A 21,140-nucleotide genomic window follows, 5' to 3' on the forward strand; every position below is an offset into this window, starting at 1 on the left:
AGCAGTCCATATGCAGCCTAATCAAGGCCTTATACAAGGAAACCATAATCTCTTTGCTTCTGTATGTGAAGATCCTCCTCCTCATTGAATAAAAAAAAAAATTTTAAGTCAAACTCAAAGGACTCATCACCTCCTGTTATACTTCAAGAATACTTTTTTGATACATATATCTACACCCTCTGTCTAAAAAGAAACCGAACTTTTGATAGAAAATAAAACACAGGCCAATTATAATTATTCAAATCATTTACTGAAATAAGAGAGTCAACGAATAATGATATATATATTGTGGTGGTAATGTGGTATTCAATATCCACTTAATTTTGATCAAATTTATTTCAATCAATATACTCTCCCTCAGCTTCGATACAATGTTTGGCATGGTCAATTAATTCGTGAAATGGCTTTTTTATATCGGTTTTTGGGATACTGTTGAGGGTTGTGGTTACTGCCACTTGAATGTGTTCAGTGGTGTCGTATTGCTTTCATTTCATTGGCAAATGAAATTGGGGGAAGAGAAAGAAGTCACAGGGTGAATTCAGCGAGTAATCCAACACACAAACTTGGTGTTTGCTCAAAAACTGTCTCACAATGTTTGAACGATGAGATGGTGCATTATCGTGCAAAAGTGACCAGCTGCCTGCATCATGATATTCATGCTGTACACGACGAATTCTCACTATCAATCACTTCAAACTTCGAGATAAAACTCATCATTGACTGTTTGGCCGGGCGGAACGAATTCTTTGTGGATGATGCTCTTGGAATCATAGAAACAAATTAGCATTATCTTTACTTTTGACTTCTCCACGCGACTTTTTTTTTTTTTTTCCGGATGCCCCTCTTCTGGTGATCTCCACTCAGCACTCTGGCGCTTTGTTTTGGGCTCATACTCAAAACGCCATGTTTCGTCACCTGTAACGATCATTTCAAGGAAGTTTGAATCCTTACGAGTTTTTAATGAGATCCTTGCAGTGTCCAATTCGATACATTTTTTGGTCGTCGGTCCACTTGTGGGAAATAAATCACGAATTCAATTTACGAAGGCCCAAACTCTCAGTCAAAATGTTGTGCACAGTTGATTTTGGAATCCCCAATTCACCTTCAACCAATCTCACAGATGATTTTTTTTTTTTTGATGAAATCACGCACTTTTTGGATGTTAACTTCGCTCAGTCCAATTTTTTAACAGCGTAGCTTTTCATCGTCCTCAAGCATCTCGCAACCACTTTGAAGTTGCTTAAACCACTCGTAAACTTGAGTACAGGATAAGCATTCATCACCGTATGCTTTTTGAAGCATTTGATGCGTTTCAGTAAAACTTTTACCAAGTTTAACACAAAAGTAAATTGCAGCTCTCTTTTTGAAACTCATTTTCCGACCGTTCATTAAAACACACTGTCATTCTTGGCACTATAACTCGGCTTCTAATGAAACAAATGTCATAAACAATTGACACAACACTAATGAAGGTTGCTGCTTTCGACAACAAAAAGATACAACAGGTGGTGCCACTAGTTTCTTCTATTTTCGAAAAGTTCGGTTTCTTTTTGAACAGAGGGTGTATATAACAATTAAGTATGTGCAAAATTAATTACTTGGATTCTTTTTATTATTATTAAGTCGTGACTTCATGGAGGTCTGGTATTACTAATAATAAAAAAGAATCCAAGTAATTAATTTACTTGCATTCATTCTTTTTGATACAAAGAGATCATAATTGTGTCTTAACCCATTCACAGTTTCTACGTTCATGACCCTTTCAGGCAATGCATTCCACTCACTAACTGCTCTCCATGTAAAGAACTTGCTCCTCACATCCTCCTTATGTACCTTCCAGGGATAGCCTCTTGTTCTACCGTCTCCCTCTACCTGGTGAAATAATTTCCTCCACAGTGATCTGGTAACAACACTTCACCAACTCATACATCTCAATGATATGCCCTCTCCTTCACCTGTTCATAAGGCTCTGCAAGATGTTCCTTAAATTTGTCCTCCTATCTCTCATTCCACTGACCTGAAACTGACTTAGTGAAACTTCTCTGGACCATCTCTAATTTTATCCTTATCCTCTTGAAAAATCCTGCACACAGTAGTCCATATGCAGCCTGATCAAGGTCTTATACAAGGATACCATGATCTCTTTGCTTCTGCATGTAAAGATCCTCCTCCTCATCATTGCCGTAATCTGTTGTGATGTTCTTTCAGTTTTAGCAGTGTGTTCCCTGAACTTCAAGTCTCTGCCCACATCACTACTGGATCTCTCATCATTTCCGCCTTCCTCAAAATTTCTTCATTAATGGTATGTCCTGCATCTCAAATTCCTACCAAATTCAAGACCTTACAATTTGCAACTTTAACCTCGTAGTTCCACTCACATTGTCTATTGAAATCCTCCTGTATGGCTGCAATGTCTGCTTTGTGCCTCAGAATTCTTCCTAACTCATCCAGTTAAGCTTTTTCCAATATTATTATGATTTGGGATACACTTCTCCATATATATCTTGCTGATACCTGTTTACTATGTTATTGTTGACATTGATCTTTTCATGCTGATTGAGGATCCAAAAGTATACAGAGAATTTGAATTAGTGCTTTAATTAAAACATAGCATTAAATATTAACTAAGTAACAAACTTGATTTGGTTGCAAGTGCTAATCACTCTGTATTGTATGATATACAATAGTCTGAATATTAAAAAAAAAAAGAAAAAGCAATATAGGTTTATAGATAGTTTGGTTTAGATTTACTTAAACTTATTTTTTGTTAACTAAAAATCAAATCTTTTCAGAACACTGTTAACAGTGATTGTCCTTAATATGCTAGCAGCCCACAACCAATAAAGAGATAAAAAAACTGAGTAGAAGCATAGAAAACATCAAATAATACTTAAATATATAAAGAGCCAACAGGCTTCATTTCGGCGATATAAACATTAATTAAATTAAGGGGATATTAGATCCCACATTGTTTTAAAACCGAATAAGAAACTCAAAGATTGGAATCAGAGAGTTTCATGCCGAATATAGTATAAAAAACTATAAAAGTATCAGCGAATACTAGCGTGAGCTAAATGCAAGTAGTCCTAGAATGTAGTACAATCACGGGCAACTCGTTGCAAAAGTGGGGAAAGTTCTGATCGCTATTCTTGGTGTTTTCCATAATGTAAAAACACATTTCCTAGGAAATGTATGCTGTTATTACATTACGGTGGGAGGTCACTACCCAGACCGGTTTCAGCCTTTATTGAGGCTTCATCAGTGAGTAGCTAGACCAAATTGATACTAAAGGGTATAGCGAAAAGAACTTATATACTCTGCTATACAAGTTGTCCAAAAGGTGCACCCCATTAAGTTACTTAAATATAAAAAGAGCCAACAGGCTTCATTTCGGCGATATAACCATTAATTAAATTAAGGGGATGTTAGATCCCACATTGTTTTAAAACTGAATAAGAAACTCAAAGATTGGAATCAGAGAGTTTCATGCCAAATATAGTATAAAAAAAACTATAAAAGTATCGGCAAATACTAGCGTGAGCTAAATGCAAGTAATCCTAGAATGTAGTACAATAACGGGCAACTCATTTCAAAGGTGGAGAAAGTTCTGATCGCTATTCTTGGTATTTTCCATGATGTAAAAACACATTTCCTAGGAAATGTATACTGTTATTACATTATGGTGTGAGGTCACTACCCAGACCGGTTTCAGCCTTTAGCTCACGCTAGTATTCGCCGATACTTTTATAGTTTTTTTATACTATATTTGGCATGAAACTCTCTGATTCCAATCTTTGAGTTTCTTATTCGGTTTTAAAACAATGTGGGATCTAATATCCCCTTAATTTAATTAATGTTTATATCACCGAAATGAAGCCTGTTGGCTCTTTATATATTTAAGTAACTTAATGGGTGCACCTTTTGGGCAACTCGTATATAGCAGAGTATATAAGTTCTTTTCGCTGTACCCTTTGGTATTAATATTAATTTGGTCTAGCTACTCACTGATGAAGCCTCAATAAAGGCTGAAACCGGTCTGGGTAGTGACCTCGCACCATAATGTAATAACAGATACATTTCCTAGGAAATGTGTTTTTACATAATGGAAAATACCAAGAATATCGATCAAAACTTTCCCCACCTTTGCAACGAGTTGTCTGCGATTGTACTACGTTCTAGGACTACTTGCATTTAGCTCACACTAGTATTCGCAGATACTTTTATAGTTTTTTATACTATATTCGGCATGAAACTCTCTGATTCCAATCTTTGAGTTTCTTATTCAGTTTTAAAACAATGTGGGATCTAATATCCCCTTAATTTAATTAACATCAAATAATAAATTAAAACAAACAAAACATTTCAGCTGGTTATTCAGTTTGTAGTTTAGGTAGTAAATTAACACGTTCGCTGCCAACTACGAGTATACTCGTAGTTGGTAAACCAGCCACACAAGCCAGCTACGAGTATACTCGTATGACGCTTACTGCCAGCAACGAGATTACTGTACTGACCTTGAAAAAGTGAAAATGCTTGGCTTGTGGAGCTAGCATCAGAACTGTGTATTCTCATAGATGGTATATGCTCTGCACAAGCCAACTACAAGTATACTCGTATGACACTTACCGCCGGCAACGAGATCACCATACTGACCTTGAAGAAGTGAAATTGCTCGGCGTACGGGAACAGACTATGCCAAAGCACGTGGCAGCGAACGTGTTAAATGTGGAAATAGATAATATTCTAAGGAGGCAGTTGAATAAAATTATAAGGACCAAGAGAGAAATTAGTCAAAACTAAACTATTAGTGTGTATGCAAGGTTAGTATGTTGGAATGTTTGTCAGTTTTAAATTGTGAATCTCAGAGTTCAGCCAGAAATAAAAACTCCTGATCAAAGATTAGAGATCACAGATATGAGTGTTCTGAGAAAGAGGAGTAAACAGATGTCATTAATGACAGAATTATATTATAAATGAAAATATTAGAGAGGAACTTGACGTTATTAGCATTCAGAAATACATCAGCAGAGTTATTCTAAGGTTGCAGTCTTTAAACAGAATTGAAAAGAATGGAAGGGATAGCAAAACAAGTGACCCTTATCCAGGTGGGCTAATGCAATTAAAAGACTGAATTGTAAGATCTAATATCATTGGAGAACTGCAGAACAGTTTTGTTTTTTAACATGGGAGATCCACACTATATGAGAGAATGGGAAGCATGTTATGATCATATGACAATCCTACAACAAATAGGACTTCTGGGATATCCTCTAGACAAGCTTGGAGGTAAGGAGAAGGAAGATTAGTTTATAGTTTATTAAATTCTTTTATCTTGCTGCAGACAGTTTCATCATTCAACATGAAAGTTTCTTATTTCATCCCAAAACCAAACCAGTATTTTCTTTTTTTTTTTAAAACAAAAATCTCATTATGCCAAAGAATCTTTGCTAAAAATATTGTTTCATTTCAAAAAGGCCACTCCTAAATTTCAGAAGCAGCTACTTTCTCTGTACTTGGGCTGATTTTTCCCATGCAAGTTTTATTTATTTTTTTCAGTTGAATTGCACTCCTGCTGGTTGGAGAATGGACATTTATACCCATTCAGGCCAACAAATAATTTCTTTATCACATTTTCAGAAATATTTCAAATTTAAGTCAAACTTTATTCAAAATGCAACTGACCTACATAGACTGCTGAGAAGAAAATCTCACTATTTTGGTTCTGATTGAGCTGAAATTTCAGGGGACTTTAAACAGTGTAAGAAACCACTATATTTCAAATTTTTGCCAAGTTAATTGAATCATTTGAATGGTAGAGGCATCAGAATGTCTGGAGAACCTTTTCTTACCCCCCTCCACCCCCTTTCCCCAAGTCTAGTTTGCTTCTCAGATCTGAAGCAATGATGGAAAATATTTAATCAAAATCATTTCTAAACGATGCAACCTATAGAGGTATTTATAAAGAAAATAAGGGGAGAAAAGTGCTTTTTTCAGGGTCATTTTAAAAAATATGAATTTAGGATGGTATAATTTTTCATTCTCCCATGTGGTGACTGAGAATTAGAATAGTCCCACTGTGAGTTCATATGCATCGTAAAAGACGATCAAATGAATTCCCTGTGTTTGTGGGTATAGCCAGACCACCCTTCCTCCAGGGATCATAAATATGGAGGCCTGGTCCTCCGGGTTGGGCTTGGTGCTGACAACTCCATCTCACGAAGAAAAAAAAAAAGACTTGTTTGGAAATCTAAGGAAGCTAAAGCCAGACTAATTAAAGGACAAAGACCTGCAAAATGAATTAAGGATATGATTATTGGGACTTTGAATGTTTTATCATTGTATAGACAAAAAGCCTTGATGATGCTCCTGGATGAACTTAAACCCTACAATATGGACATCATCTGCTTGCAGGAAATAAGATGGAAAGGGGAAGGTATTATTGGGAAAAAAAAAAAAAAGGACTGTACAATAGCCAAAAAAAGGAACATAAGTTAGGAGTAGGCTTTATTGTTAATAAGAGGGTTAAGCATCTTGTTTTAAACTTGAAAGCAATAAGTGAAAGACTTTGCTGGTTAAGAATAAGAGAAAAATTTTTTAACTATTGTATGATTAATATACATGCACCTACTGAAGAAAATGAAAAAGATAGTTTTTATGATTCTCTGTCCAAGTTATATGATAAATGCTCAAGACATGATGTAAAAATCATCATTGGAGAGCAATTGCATAAATAGGGAAAAAAAATGAATCTATCTTATCATAGGTATGAATGGACTACATGTAATTAATGATAACAGAGAATGACTTATTGACTTTGCTGCCTCTAGAACAGAGCTTCCCAAACTGTGTGTCGGCTGCAGTGTGAAGGTGTGTCGCACGAACATAAAGCATTAAACAGAATAATCGCTGAAAATTTCCACAGCGGAATCCATTTCGCAAAGTACTGGTACGACTTTTAGTTAGTGCTGTCAAAATTATATATACAATTAAATAATTAAAAGATAGAGGAAACTATCTTTTAATTATTTTTAACCTTTAAGAATATTTCATATCAATGTACTGTATTTCGATAAATAATGGAGAATAAATGCAGCCGAATTCATCCCTGTGGTTTTATCATGTAGTAGTCGCTCAGTTCTTATTATCATATTATTATCGTTCCACCAATAAAAATAGAATGAACTTTACAATAAATTCGCACAGTTTTATTTATCAAATTGGTGTTGAATTACCCATAAAATGGATAAGTTTCTAATTAATAAAAGAAAAGCTGAAGGTGATGTTTGTGATGAACAAAAGGTATCGACTACAGAGGAAACTACGCAAGAATCAACTGTTGAACGGTCTGCATTAATACGGACCACGTGACCCATGAGAGGCACATCAGACTGAATTACTATGCCGCGAAATTATGTTTGTCTAAAAAGTGTGTCACCAACATGAAAAGTTTGGAAAGCACTGCTCTAGAAGTATGGTAATAAGATCCACTTTGTTCAGACATAAAGATATACATCTAGCTGCCTGGAGCTCACCAGATAAATTATATTTTAACCAGATAGACCTTGTCCTAATTGACAAGAGACATGTCTTTGACCTGATGGTCATAAGAACATATAGAGGTGCTAACATAGACTCCAATCATTATTTGGTATTATCCCAAATACGAGGATTTCTAATGCTAGAATAGTTCAGGGCTCTAAAGTGCAACAATTTGATTGTGACAAACTCAAGGAGTCTAAAATTGTATCTGAATATGCAAATAAGCTACATGAATATTCAAAGATAATAAATTTAGTTTAATCCTTTATCCAAGCGTGAGCAAACAAAGTTTGCACCTGAAAATATCTTCAGGACTGAGGCAAGGTGGTGCAGTCCTGAAGATATTTTCAGGTACAAACTTTGTTTGCTCACACTTGGATAAAGGATTAAACTAAATTTATTATAGTCTAACCAAGTGCAAAATACACTTCCAAGAATATTTGAAGAATTGACTTAAATGAACAGTCAACCATTGAAAACTGATGGTCTTGCCTAGTAACTTGGATTAAGGAGTCAGCACAACAGATATTAGGTATAAAAGAAAATAAAAAGGAAGTTGATAATTGGTATTATGATGAGGAATGTAAAGTAGTTACAGAAGAAAAGAATAAATGTTATATCAGGATGCATCAGAAGAATTTTACAAGAGCTGCTCTTGACGAGTATTGTGAAGCAAGAAAAAAAGGGGGGGAAAAGGTACATAGAAGGAAAAAAAATAGAGGGATTACGTAAACCATAAGATGGAAGAGCTGGAGCATTTAAGAACTAAGAATAAAGTCAATATGTTTTATGGATAGATAAAGAAAACTAAAAAAGAATTGAAGCCTAGACTTGACAATATGAAGGAATAATGTAATAAACAATAAGGCTAGGCAAAATATTTTGCCGAGATGGCAGAGACATTTAAAAATCTTAGATAATAGTAACAATGAATATCACAGTTATAACCACAATAGTAATGGTATAGAGGAACAGCCACCCACCTTGGAGGAAGTACAAGTAGCAGTTGTCTAAATTAATGAATGGTAAAGCTTTCAGATCCGATAATCTGCAGGCAGAACTATTGAAACAAGGAGGAAGAGAATGCCTCAAACAATTAATGAATTAATGGCTCATATATGGTTGAACGAAATTCTTCTGAAAGACTGATCTAACAGTGTTATATGTCCAATATTAAAAAAAGGAGATCCCTTAGAATGTGCTAATTATAGTGGGATTAGCCTTTTAAATACAATATATAAAGTCTTCTCTAATATCTTATATAATAGACCGTCCATATATACTGAAAAAGGAAGCCATCAATGTAGATTTCGACCAAACAGATCAACAACTGAATAAATATTGCAAAAAAAACACGTGAATGCAATATAACTGCTCATCATTTATTTATTATTATTATTATGACGGTGTCTCCATGGAATCAAAAGACTCGTTGTGGGATACCCTACATTGATACACTAACCATTATTCACACAATACCTATCATACTTCTTAAATTCATTCACAGACGAAGCATTCACAACCACCTCTGGCAATGCATTCCACCCATTCACAACCCTCCAAGCAAAAAATCTAGCCCTAACACCCTTTTTAACCACACTCGTACACAATCTCCAGGGGTGGCCCCTCGTTCTCTCCCTTCCTGCACTAATCTTAAAAAAGTCATCAGTATCAATCATATAAAACCCCTTTAATAATTTATATGCCTCTATCATATCTCCTCTCCTACATCTATCGGCTAGTTTTTGGAGCCCACAGATCTTCAATCTATCCTCGTAGGACACATTCCACAGATCTGCAACAATCTTTGTAACTCGCCTCTGAATCCTCTCCACGATTTCTTAATCACCAAGAAATCCAGGTGACCAGATCTGTGCGCAGTAGTCCAAATGCTGTCTTATTAGTGCTTTATAAAGTAGGACGATCACTTATTCCTGCTTGTCAGTGTGTTCTTCGACAATCATGTAATTTGATGTGATGTTTTGGCAACCTTTGCAATATGCCCTTTAAACTTAAGTTCTCTGTCTACAATAACTCCCAAGTCCTCGCCTTGTCAACTTCTTGCAGTTCAGCTCCGTTAATATAGTAAACGGCTTGGGATCTCATCCTCCCGAAGTGCATCACCTTACACTTAGTCACGTTAGTCTGATAGCCATTTACCTTAGCTCGTCAGCCTATTTAAGTCATCCTGCAAGATATCTACATCATCTGAATTGACTATCGATCTTCCTAATTTTGCATCATCTGCAAACAAGTGGATATTTCCTTTCGAATTATTTCCAATATCATTAATGTACAAATTATACGAAAGAGGACCAGGCACTGAGCCCTGAGGTACACCACTAGTCACCTGCCTTCTCCTGGACTCAGCTCCTCCATAAACCACTCTTTGATATCTGTTCACCAGCCACCTTCTAATCCAAATCACCAGCTTCGAATCCATACCTATTTGCTCCAATTTATGCAACAGAGTTCCATGTGGGAATCCTTTAAAATGCCTTTGCAAAGTCCAGCAGTATCACTGAGTAAGGATTTCCTTTATCCAACTCCACTGATACTTTATTATAGAAAGTATGGAAGTTACTTTCTATAATTATAGACTTTAAATCTGCATATGACACAGTTGACAGGCAACAGTTATTTTTGGCAATGATAGAATTGAAACATCCCAACTAAACTAATTCGATTAGTCCAGATAACAATGAAATCCACTATATGCCATATTAAAATTTGATTTGTAAGAAGAATTTGAAACAACAAATGATCTAAGGCAAGGAGATGCATTAGCTTGCCTGTTGTTTAACATAGTGTTAGGGAAGGCTTTAAGGGACTCTGGAATACAGAGAACAAATACAATTTATTTTAAATCAGTCCAGGTCTTAGCATACATTGACGACATCAATATTATTGCTAGAACACAGAAGGCCTTGGTAGAAGCATTCATCTCTCTGGAAAACTCGGTAAAAAGAATGGGCTTAAAGATTAATGAAAAAATGATTAAATACATGTTTTCGAGCCTCAATAATAATAACTTGAATTTATTAGGTTATATAACAATTGGAAATTATAAATTTGAATATGTGGAAAACTTTATATATTTAGGTTCCATGATCAGTCATGATAATCATACAAGTCTTGAGATTAGAAAAAGAATATCTGTAGCAAATAGATGTTATCATGGACTTTTAAGACATGAAATCAAGACTATTAACTCTCCAAAAGTGAAATTAGGATTTATAAAACCTTAATTTGACCTTTATTAGTGTACACATCGGAAACATGGGGCATGAACAAACAGGATATAAGAAAATTAAGTATTTTCGAAAGAAAAATACTAAACTATATGTGGACCAGTTAGTGAATAATGAATGGAGAATAAAGTATAATAATGAACTGTATGATTTGTTTAGGGAACCAGATATTATTACATTCATAAAAATTGGTCACCTGCATGGGCTGGGCATTTAATAAGAATGGAAGAATGAAGACCAGTAAAGAAAGACTTTCTCTCTAACCCAGGGGATAATAGATTCAGAGGAAGACAAAGAACTAGATGGGAGGATAATGTGACTGGTGCCAAAACTATTGGGGAATGTAATTGGATGACTAAGGTAAAAAAATAGAGAAGAGTGGCAGAAGCTTCTGAGGAAGGTTAGTACTCTTAAAGGGTTGTTTAGCCAATTATGATGATAATTTTTCATTAACAGGATTTGAATCATCAGATTTCTCAGACTGTATCCTGCAGAACACTTCTGTTGAATAAAAGTAACAGAATAATAATAATAACTCAGTTACATTAGGTTGGATTTTTTTCTTTGTTATGTAATGAAAGCAAATAGTTTGTGATCCTAATAATGAGTCATGCTGTTGTGATTATGTCTGTCATACAGCAAATCCTATAGAAATGTAAATTTAGCATAATATCTTGCAGAATAATATTTATATATGTTGCTACACTATGGTTTCATATATCAGTGAAATGAATCAAAATGAAAATAATTTAAAACAAAATCTTTTTTTTAGTGCATGGATTTTGGATTTCATACATGCCTGGCTCGCACTTTGATGATGTATGTTAGTTCGGAAGAATGTCTTAAAAGATCTCGTCAAGCTAGTATAGATGGTATGAATAAATGTATTGGCAGTTTAGACTCAAGAGTTGATAAGCAGCGCTTCCTAGAATACAACAATTCTGCCTTCATGGTGCCAAAGAAGTTTGAATTTCAGCCTCATAAAGGAGATGATGTAAGGAATCATATATATATATGTTAAAGATACCAAGCTATTTTAAACCTGGTTATATAAAACACATACCACATGCATAGAGAGAGAGAGATAACATATGAAGAAATGTAAACAATATATAACATGTTTATTTTATTGTGCTGTGCCAACCAATAGACCTACCAAAGTCCTTAACATACTTTTTATTTGGCTGTTACATTTGATAATTCTCGTTTGGAAGTGCGCATGCGTTCAAAAATACCATTCAAAAATTGGAAATTATAAATTTGAATATGTGGAAAACTTTATGTATTTAGGTTCCATTCAGACCATTCAAAAATACTTCTTATTTTTGAATGGTCTGTAGTGTTGTTTCATGATGATGATGATGTTTCCATGTGAATACAGAAGCTAAAGTACAGAACTTATAGAGAGTGCTTTACTTTCATTAAGGATACTCTGGCAGAAGGAAACAACCATACAAAGAACTACTTTCAGTCTCTTAATAGGATATTAATAATTAAATTTTGATTATTTTTATTGTGTTTTTTATTTTATTTCAATTGATTATTGTCAGCAAAGGTTGGTCGATTGGTAGAGCCTCTGCTACTAATGGCTCACACAAAAAGTTAAGCAAGTTCGAGCTCGGTAAGTACTTTGAAGGATCAATCGTTTGATGCTGTTGGCACACTTTTCCCTCAATGAGTCTTTGAACTCCCTGGAGGTGTCACATAACAATAATAATTATTATTATACTACTTCTTCTTTCACACACACCTTAAGTAGTTATCAGTTATAAGTATTATTTGGTCCCATTAAGAATGGTATATGACAATTTTTTTAATTAACAAATATATTTGAAAGAGAAAGGATGACAGTGGAAGAACACTACCATCATCCCTCGACTCATTAGCAGTTGTGATGCATGTTGCAGTTAACGGATATCATGAAAGATCCATTGTTTCACATTACTGTTATTATTAGTAGTAGTAGTATGCTGATTAATCAAAATATATATTTTTTTTTCATTATTTAGCTGATTTTGTTGATCTTGTGATTAGTTTCAGAAACTTAAAAACCTTAAGTTACTCATATATGAGTAACTTATTTGCAGACATTGGTCAACACAAACACAGAATCTCTGTATTTGTGTTAATGTTAGTAATTGAGTTATATTTGAAAGAGATGAATTTATAGTAATTTCCTGAAGAAGCTGATGTTGAGATCACTAGAACTAATAAAAAAAAAATATATATATATATAGTCTGTCATTGTCTAATGAAAATCATGTAGAAAATTTTTTTTACTTGGTTACAAAGTAATTTATACATGACAGGAAATTTTATTCTTGTTTGATTCTTTCTCAAAGTGTAGGCAAAGTCTGTATGTGAAGTATTTTCACAATCTTCTCATGCTCTATAATGATATGCGTCCAAAAGGTAGTGTGGTTTGCATTATAGGATACTGAGGCAATTGATTGATGTGAAGTCAGTAGCCTAGCCATGAAGATATTCCATTTGCCTTCTCACACTTGGATAATGGATTAAACAAGAATATAATTTCTTATCAAAGAAAATCATGAGCAACAATCTATTGTTTTGTATTTAAGCTTATATACATTAATTGACTGTTGCTCATATTGACATTTTTAGAAAGGCAATAGCAGCATAAATGATATCAAAAATTATATAATTGCTTCCTGTATTTTGCCAAAGTCACATTGGCACATCATCAGAAAACGGTTAAAGTACACAGATAAAGATAAATGTAGGGGCATATCTTTATTGTAAAAGAGACTGAAGTAAAGAAACAAAACAAGTCCTTAGTCTTAATTTGCATCACTTAATGAACTTGATTGGGCACTCACTTTTGGCACTAGAATTGTGTGTGTGAGAATAAGCATTTCTCGCATAAGGTAGGTATTTGCAGCGTAATTTTTTCAGAGCAAGGTAAAAAGATCAAGGAAAAAAGTCTTTCATACTTATAGTTGCTTCTGTGAAGCAAAGATTGTCTTTCCACAGCAGGTCGTTTGCTTTAATTGATTTGTGTTGCACTGGTTTTGTCAAAGGAGCATAAAGCATACTGTCGTCAGCAAAACTATGGATTGGATTTACATTCAACTGTAAGGTGGTTGATAAATATAACAAGAAAAGAGAATATGTGAAAGAACAGAGCTTCATGAACCAAGTTTAGTTGCAAAGTATGAGGAAAAAGGATTCATACACTTACATTTGATAGGGACAAAGCTGATAACCCAGTTGCTAAAGTCAGAAGACGGACAACAGGACGGGACTTACTTATTTAGTAGTCCTTTATACCACCAGTCAAATGCACTTGCATCAGATTCTCTAAACTTTTCTTTGGTAGAATCCACACAGGAAATAATTTATTAGTTGAGAGGTTGAAAGTTTATTTTTCGCTTGGTTAGACTATAATAAATTTAGTTTAATCCTTTATCCAAGTGTGAGCAAACAAAGTTTGCACCTGAAAATATCTTCAGGACTGGAGAAAGGTAGTACAATGCCGGGAAACTCGTTGCAAAGGTGGAGCAAACTAACATCACTGCTACCTCAGTATCTCCCATAATGCAAAACACATCTCCTTGCGGATATATCTTCAGGACTAGTGTAAGGTAGTACAACACCAGGCAACTCATTGCAAAGGTGGAGCAAGATAACATCACTGCTATCTCAGTATCTCCCATAATGCAAAACCCATCTCCTTGCGGATATATCTTCAGGACTGGGGTAAGGTAGTACAACACCAGGCAACTCGTTGCAAAGGTGGAGCAAGCTAACATCACTGCTATCTCAGTATCTCCCATAATGCAAAACACATCTCCTTGAGGATATGTATAATGTTATGCATTAAGGGAAGGGCCACTACCCAGACTAGTTTCGACCTTGATTGAGGTCTCTTCAGTGGGAGCCAGGCCCAAGTGGATATACCAGGCAGAAGCATTAGCAAGGTCATCTCTACCTATAGGAGTTGCCAAACGGTGTGCCACCTTTTTATTAAATTACTCTGGATTTAGAGAAAGATGTTGAAAGTTCATTTTTCACTTGGTTAGACTATAATAAATTTAGTTAAATCCTTTATCCAAGTGTGAGCAAACAAAGTTTGCGCCTGAAAGTATCTTCACGACTAGGGTAAGGTAGTACAACACCGGGCAACTCGTTGCAAAGGTGGAGCATTTATTATAGTCTAACCAAGCGAAAAATAAACTTTCAGTATCTTTCTCTAAATCCAGAGTAATTTAATAAAAATGTGGCACACTGTTTTTTTACCACTGTGCTATCACTGGTTGTTTCATTTAGCAATTTTTCAAAGTACTACCTACCTTACCCCAGTCCTGAAGATACTTTCAGGTGCAAACTTTGTTTGCTCACACTTGGATATAGGATTAAACTAAATTTAATATAGTTGAAAGGTTGTTCCCCAGAACATACAAGTTGGCTGCAAATGATTTTCTCCATTACTTCAAAAAAAGAAATAAGTAACAGAAATTGACTAATTTTGATGCTAAAATTACTGCTTTTCTTAGGAATGCATTATTTCAATTAAAAAAAAATGCAGTGCAGATCTTCAGAATAATCATAAAAATGTTGTCAAGACCAGGAGACTTTTTGGTATCTAGTTTGGATAAAATTCTGATATTCTGGTGAAAAACAAAAGATGGATTCAGTATTGTGTGTTTTGAATGGTAGTAGGACATTCATCAAGTGTATAATAAATTTAGTTTAATCCTTTATCCAAGTATAAGCAAACAAAGTTTGTGCCTGCAGTATCTTCAGGACTAAGGCAAAGATAACTAGTGGTAAAGGTGTACTAAGCTCTCATCACTTGTCTTAGTATCTCCTTGCGGACATGTATAATGCTCTGCATTCAGGGAATGGTCACTACTCCCTGACCGGTTTTGATCTTTATTGAGGTCTCGCCAGAGATGGTGATACTAAGGTGGAAGTAATGGAGAAGTCATATTTACCTTCCACCTCAGTATCGCCACCTCTGAGTCTGGCTCCCACTGACCGAGACCTCGATGAAAGTCGAAACCAGTCTGGGTAGTGGCCATTCCCTTAATGCATAGCATTATACATGTCTGTAAGGAGATGTGCTTTGCATTATGGGAGATACTAAAAACAAGTGATGAAAGCTTAGTCCACTTTTACCACGAGTTACCTTTGCCTCAGTCTTGAAGATGTTTCAAGCGCAAATTTTTTTTGCTTACACTTGGATAGAGGATTAAACTAAATTTATTATAGTCTAACCATCATCATCATCATCATCATCAAATTCCTGCCATGTACCCTCAAGGGATGTACAGGATATGACAGTACTACATGAAAAAATTATATCATTACTAACTTCCTATCTACAATTTTCCTCCAAATCAGTCTGTTACTTGTCAAGACTCCAACATTATCAGATCTTATATTTCTATCGTCTAAGGCACTTTGTACCGTATCAATCCACCTACATCTTGGTCTTCCTCTGGGTCGTTTTCCTGCCAACCTGGCAGAGAACACTTGTTTTGCTAATCTTTCATCTCCCATTCTATTTAAGTGACCATACCACCTGAGATTAGCTCTGCTAACACATTCCTGGATGCTGACAATGTCAAGTTCTTTCCTAATATCCTCATTTTTAATATGATATTGCCATTGATGCCATTTGTTCATGCCTCTAATCTTTCTCAGGGCTCTCATATCTGTGGTCTCTTTGATCAAGTGTTTTACTTCTGACCCAGCTCTCACATCCATAAGTTAAAACTGGTTTGAACACTGTCTTGTATACAGCTAATTTAGTGTTCCGACTAATTTCTCTCTTATTCCATATGAATTTATTCAATTGACTGCCTACCATACCAGCTTTGTTCATTCTGTTGTCTATTTCTATATTTCATTTACCATCTTCAGTAAAAATCGTGCCTAAGTAGCTGAAATGTTTTACTTGTCCCACAGGTTCCCCGTTCACAACGCAGTTGACATTTTCAATAATTCTACCTATTTTCATTGTCTTTGTCTTTTTAATGCTGACCTTCATACCATATCTATTACAACAGTTATTCAACTTAGTCAGCGAATCTTGCAAACTAGTAGCAGATTTATTTATAAGTATAACATCGTCCGCATAAAGCAAAGAACAGACATTAACATCTCCAATTTTGATATCAGATTTAATACCACTTTCCTTCATAATGTGATCCATATAGATAATGAATAACAGAGGGAATAATGTACATCCTTGTCTCACACCAGATTTAACATTAAACCATCTTCCTGTACTTCCTTCAATTCTAGCTGCTGACTTACAACTCAAATAAAGACTAAGTATTGCTTGATACAATGCCCCATTGATACGATATAACTGCAGCGTATTGAATAGCTTCTCTCTTGGCACCTTGTCATATGCCTTTTCCAAATCGACAAAACTTAAATACAGATCTTTGTTATATTCCCATGCTTTCTCAACTATTTGTCGTAAAGTGAAGATCTGATCCTGACAGCCTCTATTTGGCCTGAATCCAGCTTGTTCTTCCGCAATTCTTCTCAACCGTTTCTCAAGTATACTTGCATAGATCTTGCAGGAACACTCAGTAGGGAAATACCTCTGTAATTCTCACATTCAGTTTTATTTCCCTTTTTTTATATGGGTACTATGAGAGCTCTACTCCAATCATCGGGAATTCGTCCCTCTGTTCAGGCTTTCTGAACTATGCAATGCAGCCACTGTAAGACTTTTATACCACCATACTTCAGCATTTCTGGTCGAATATCATCTACTCCTGCTGCCTTTCCACATTTCAAGCCTTTGATGGCTTTTTCTACTTCAAGTATGGATATGTATTCCTGACTGCATGCCTGGTCAGTGTTTTTTATCACTGTGCTGTCATCACTGCTTGTTTCATTTAGCAGTTTTTCAAAGTAATTACTCCATACTTCAAAGATATCTTTTTCTCCTGTTTTCATGTCACCTTTATCATCTCTAACTCCTTTTACAGCACTCTTTCCTCCATTCCTAAGCTTCTTCAACAACCTCCAGAATATTTTGCCACCTTCTTGATATTTATTTTCTATATTCTTGCCAAAATCCTCCCATGACTTTTGTTTAGCTAGTTTTACACACTGTTTAGCTTTCTTACATTTGTCTCTGTATTCTGTAAGAGTAAAAGCTGACTTATTTGCCAGGAACTTTTGATATGCTTTCTTCTTTTCCTTCACTGCCTCTTTAACTTCCAGTGTCCACCAGGGAGTTCTAATTTTTCTATCCTTGCAGACAACTTCACCACATGCCTCTCTAGCTGAATCAATCAGGGCTTTCTTGAAGACTTGCCACTGAATCTCCAAGATTTGATTCCTGTTCTCAAACTCTTTCATTTTCTTTTCAATAATCTTTCTGTATTTTAGTCTACAGTTCACATCTGAGAGCTGCTCAACTTTTATTCGCTTTAAAACTTTCTTACATGTTATTCTTTTCAATATGAAATTAAATTTTATCCTGCTCAAGACTAAATAGTGATTCACTTCCAATTTCAAATCCTCTGTACACTCTGGTGTCCTGCACCAGGGAGAAAACATCACTATCAACAATAACATAGTCAATGAGACTTTTCTTATTCCTAGCCTGTTCTCTCCATGTGAATTTGTGCAGATTTTTATGTTGGAACATGGTGTTAGTAATAACCAGTCCATGTCCTGAGCAGAAATCCAACAGATATTTGCCATTATTATTAGCTTTGCTCTTTTCTCCAAATTTTCCCAAAATATTTTTGTATGTCTCACAGTCATTTCCAACTCTGCTATTTAGATCCCCAACAAGAACCAACTTTTCCTTTTTCATTGTGTCAGTTGCTTTTTGTAAAGCGTCAAAAAATTCCTCCACTTCTACCTTAGTAGAACCTTTTGTGGGACCATAGGCACAAATAAGTCTCATTGTCCAGTTCCCCATTCTCATATTTGCCCACATTACTCTACTTGAGACTGACTGCCAATCAAGAAGATTAGCCTCGTATTTTGTGTTGAATACTATGGCTACTCCTTCTTTTCCTTGATTGTCATTGCCTGAATATAACATTTTGTATTTATTGCTCAGAAAGATCTCACCAGTTTTGGTCTTTTTTGTTTCAGTCACCCCTATTATGTCGATCTGGTACTTATTTAATTCCTCAGCTAGCTCCATTTCTTTGCCATTCAGGCTTCTTACGTTGATAGTACCGATCTTTAACTCTGGTGATGTTGAGTTGGGGTTTGTTTTCAGATTTGTTCCAGTAGCTGACTTTTCGCTGTTCGCCCTGGTTCCCTGGCGGAAACAACGGGGGCCTTGTTTAACCGGGCGATGCCCCAGCCGGCATGAAATTTTGTCATGTTATACCATCATTTTTTATTTTGGTTTAACCAATAAGAATACAATTTGGTCGACTAAATCCCAAATTTCCAGCCCATCCTCGTTCGTTTAGTATCCAAGTAGATACCCAACAGGGTGCACCACGAGAAGGTGAGGATTGGACATTAGGTCAGAAGCCCTGGTCGGTTCTCTGCATTCCTTTAAAGGCTATGTGGAGGTCTCCTCTCAGTTATACAGCTTTGACCCTTAAGCACCCCTTATAGTCTAACCAAGTGGGAAAAAACTTCCAACATTTATCAAGTTTGTCTACGTGCAAAAAAAAAAAAAAAAAAAAAGGTAAGAAGCCAGGGATATGTTGCTTGGATAATGAGCAGTAGACAAATCTTAAAGCAGTTCCTGCTTTAAGATTTGTTTTGGATGTGTTGATAGTTTCCTTGTAGCTGTTTTGCTTTAGTATGAAAGAAAAGGAAGATGGAGATTTTGGTATGTCTAGTGATATGCTTAGTGTTTTACAGTTTTGGCTTCCTTCTTGGAGGACTAAAGCTTAAATCAAGGCTAAGAATTTAAAATGGAATGAGAAATGAATGTTTCTTCACCTACTTCATTAGTGTGTTCAATTTAAATGTTTAGATCAGAAGAAATCTGGTGTGAAATGAGCATAGAAATCGTGAAGATTATGCACTTGGCATTCTTATAATACAGATGATATAGAAGAATAACTTAGAATAACTATAGGAAATTTTTTCACTTGTTTATAAAGTATACACTTGAAGAAATTAAGCAAAGTTTTGAATGGGATGTATCTTTATGACTGATTTAGTATCTAGGCCTATGTATATGTGTAGACTAGTCATGAAGATATGTTGCATGCAAATTTTGTTTGCTTATCCTTGAGTAAAGATTAAAATAAGAATATAATTTCTTGTCAAGTATGATTCACTGCTGAATGACTGTATTATTTTGATCCAGTTGATTACTGGATCTTTACCATTGAAAATAAATGTTCGATCTCTCCATGATGTCTGACAATATCAATCAATATTGTATGAGTGATATCTGAAAATATTATTCATATTGCATGCTGGAAAAAATGGAAAAGAAGTAAACTGGATCTTTACCCCAGAGACCACATATTGCTTCTGGGCATTTCAAACTTCCCGTAACCAGTTTAATGTAAACGCCACCATACTAGTTACTAGAAGTGAAATTCACTTTGATGGTTTTCTCCACTCTGATGGTTAATGCCTGTTGATCAGAGAAATACATACTTAACATATTTACTAATGTGAAGGTGTGTAGGCAAAAAATTTAGTTTTATGTAGACTAACCAGACTTCATTTGAGTTCAGGATTTTAGACTTTTAAGATATAGTCCTATAGAGTGTAGTCAGCTAGTCTCTCTGTCTCGGTTATCTGTTGCCTGACTATAACATTTTATAGTTATTATTTAAAAGTATTTCACCTGTTGTAGTCTTTTTTGCCTTAAGGTGGAGTTAACAGAGTTAACAAAAGAACTGCAGAAATGTTATATCAGTAAGCTAATATAGAGTTCTGAATTTCTGCAATTCTTTGTGCTCCACTTGTTTATCAGTGATATTTCTTCTGACTGATTTTGTACTATTTTACCTGGTTTTTTGGGCAAAAAAGGTGGCTTGTTTAACTTGCCACCATAGTACTATAGCTCCTTGTTCTTCAACCTGTTGACCGTGGACCGGTGAAATTTCATGGCGGCCCACCAAAATTTTCTTCGTATCTCAGAAACAACACTCCAGCCACGTATATCAAATTTTCTAACCTCTAAGCAGCAACAGATGTCGCACTAGCTAAAAATTGTAATTTCATAACATTGGATTTAATAAATAAAATACTATCTACATTGGTTTATGTTTTTGTCTTAGCCATCAGACAGTCCGCAAAATATTTCTCCTATTTTCCCCAGTCTGCAGGTGTAAAAAGGTTGAGGAATGCTGCTCTAGCTGAAATGACATTTGATCATATGTGTATTTGTGATTTAAATCAATATAGAATATATTT

At 35.2% G+C, this 21,140-nt stretch overlaps 1 protein-coding gene across 4 annotated transcripts in view; it reads left to right on the plus strand.

Annotated features, from left to right (window-relative positions):
• LOC150109823 (SLIT-ROBO Rho GTPase-activating protein 1-like) overlaps window positions 1-21,140 on the plus strand; it is a 564,129-nt gene that overhangs the window by 277,212 nt on the left and 265,777 nt on the right. For all 4 annotated transcript variants that reach the window (XM_090396844.1, XM_090396869.1, XM_090396853.1 and 1 more), the window contains one exon: window positions 11,563-11,784. In XM_090396844.1, the coding sequence (XP_090252970.1) occupies window positions 11,563-11,784 (222 nt within the window). The remainder of the gene's footprint in view (window positions 1-11,562; window positions 11,785-21,140) is intronic.

The sequence above is a fragment of the Typopeltis vanoorti genome, chromosome 1 (assembly GCF_054136105.1).
Source record: "Typopeltis vanoorti isolate ZY-2024b chromosome 1, IOZ_Tvanoo_1.0, whole genome shotgun sequence".
Lineage (NCBI taxonomy): Eukaryota > Metazoa > Arthropoda > Arachnida > Uropygi > Thelyphonidae > Typopeltis > Typopeltis vanoorti.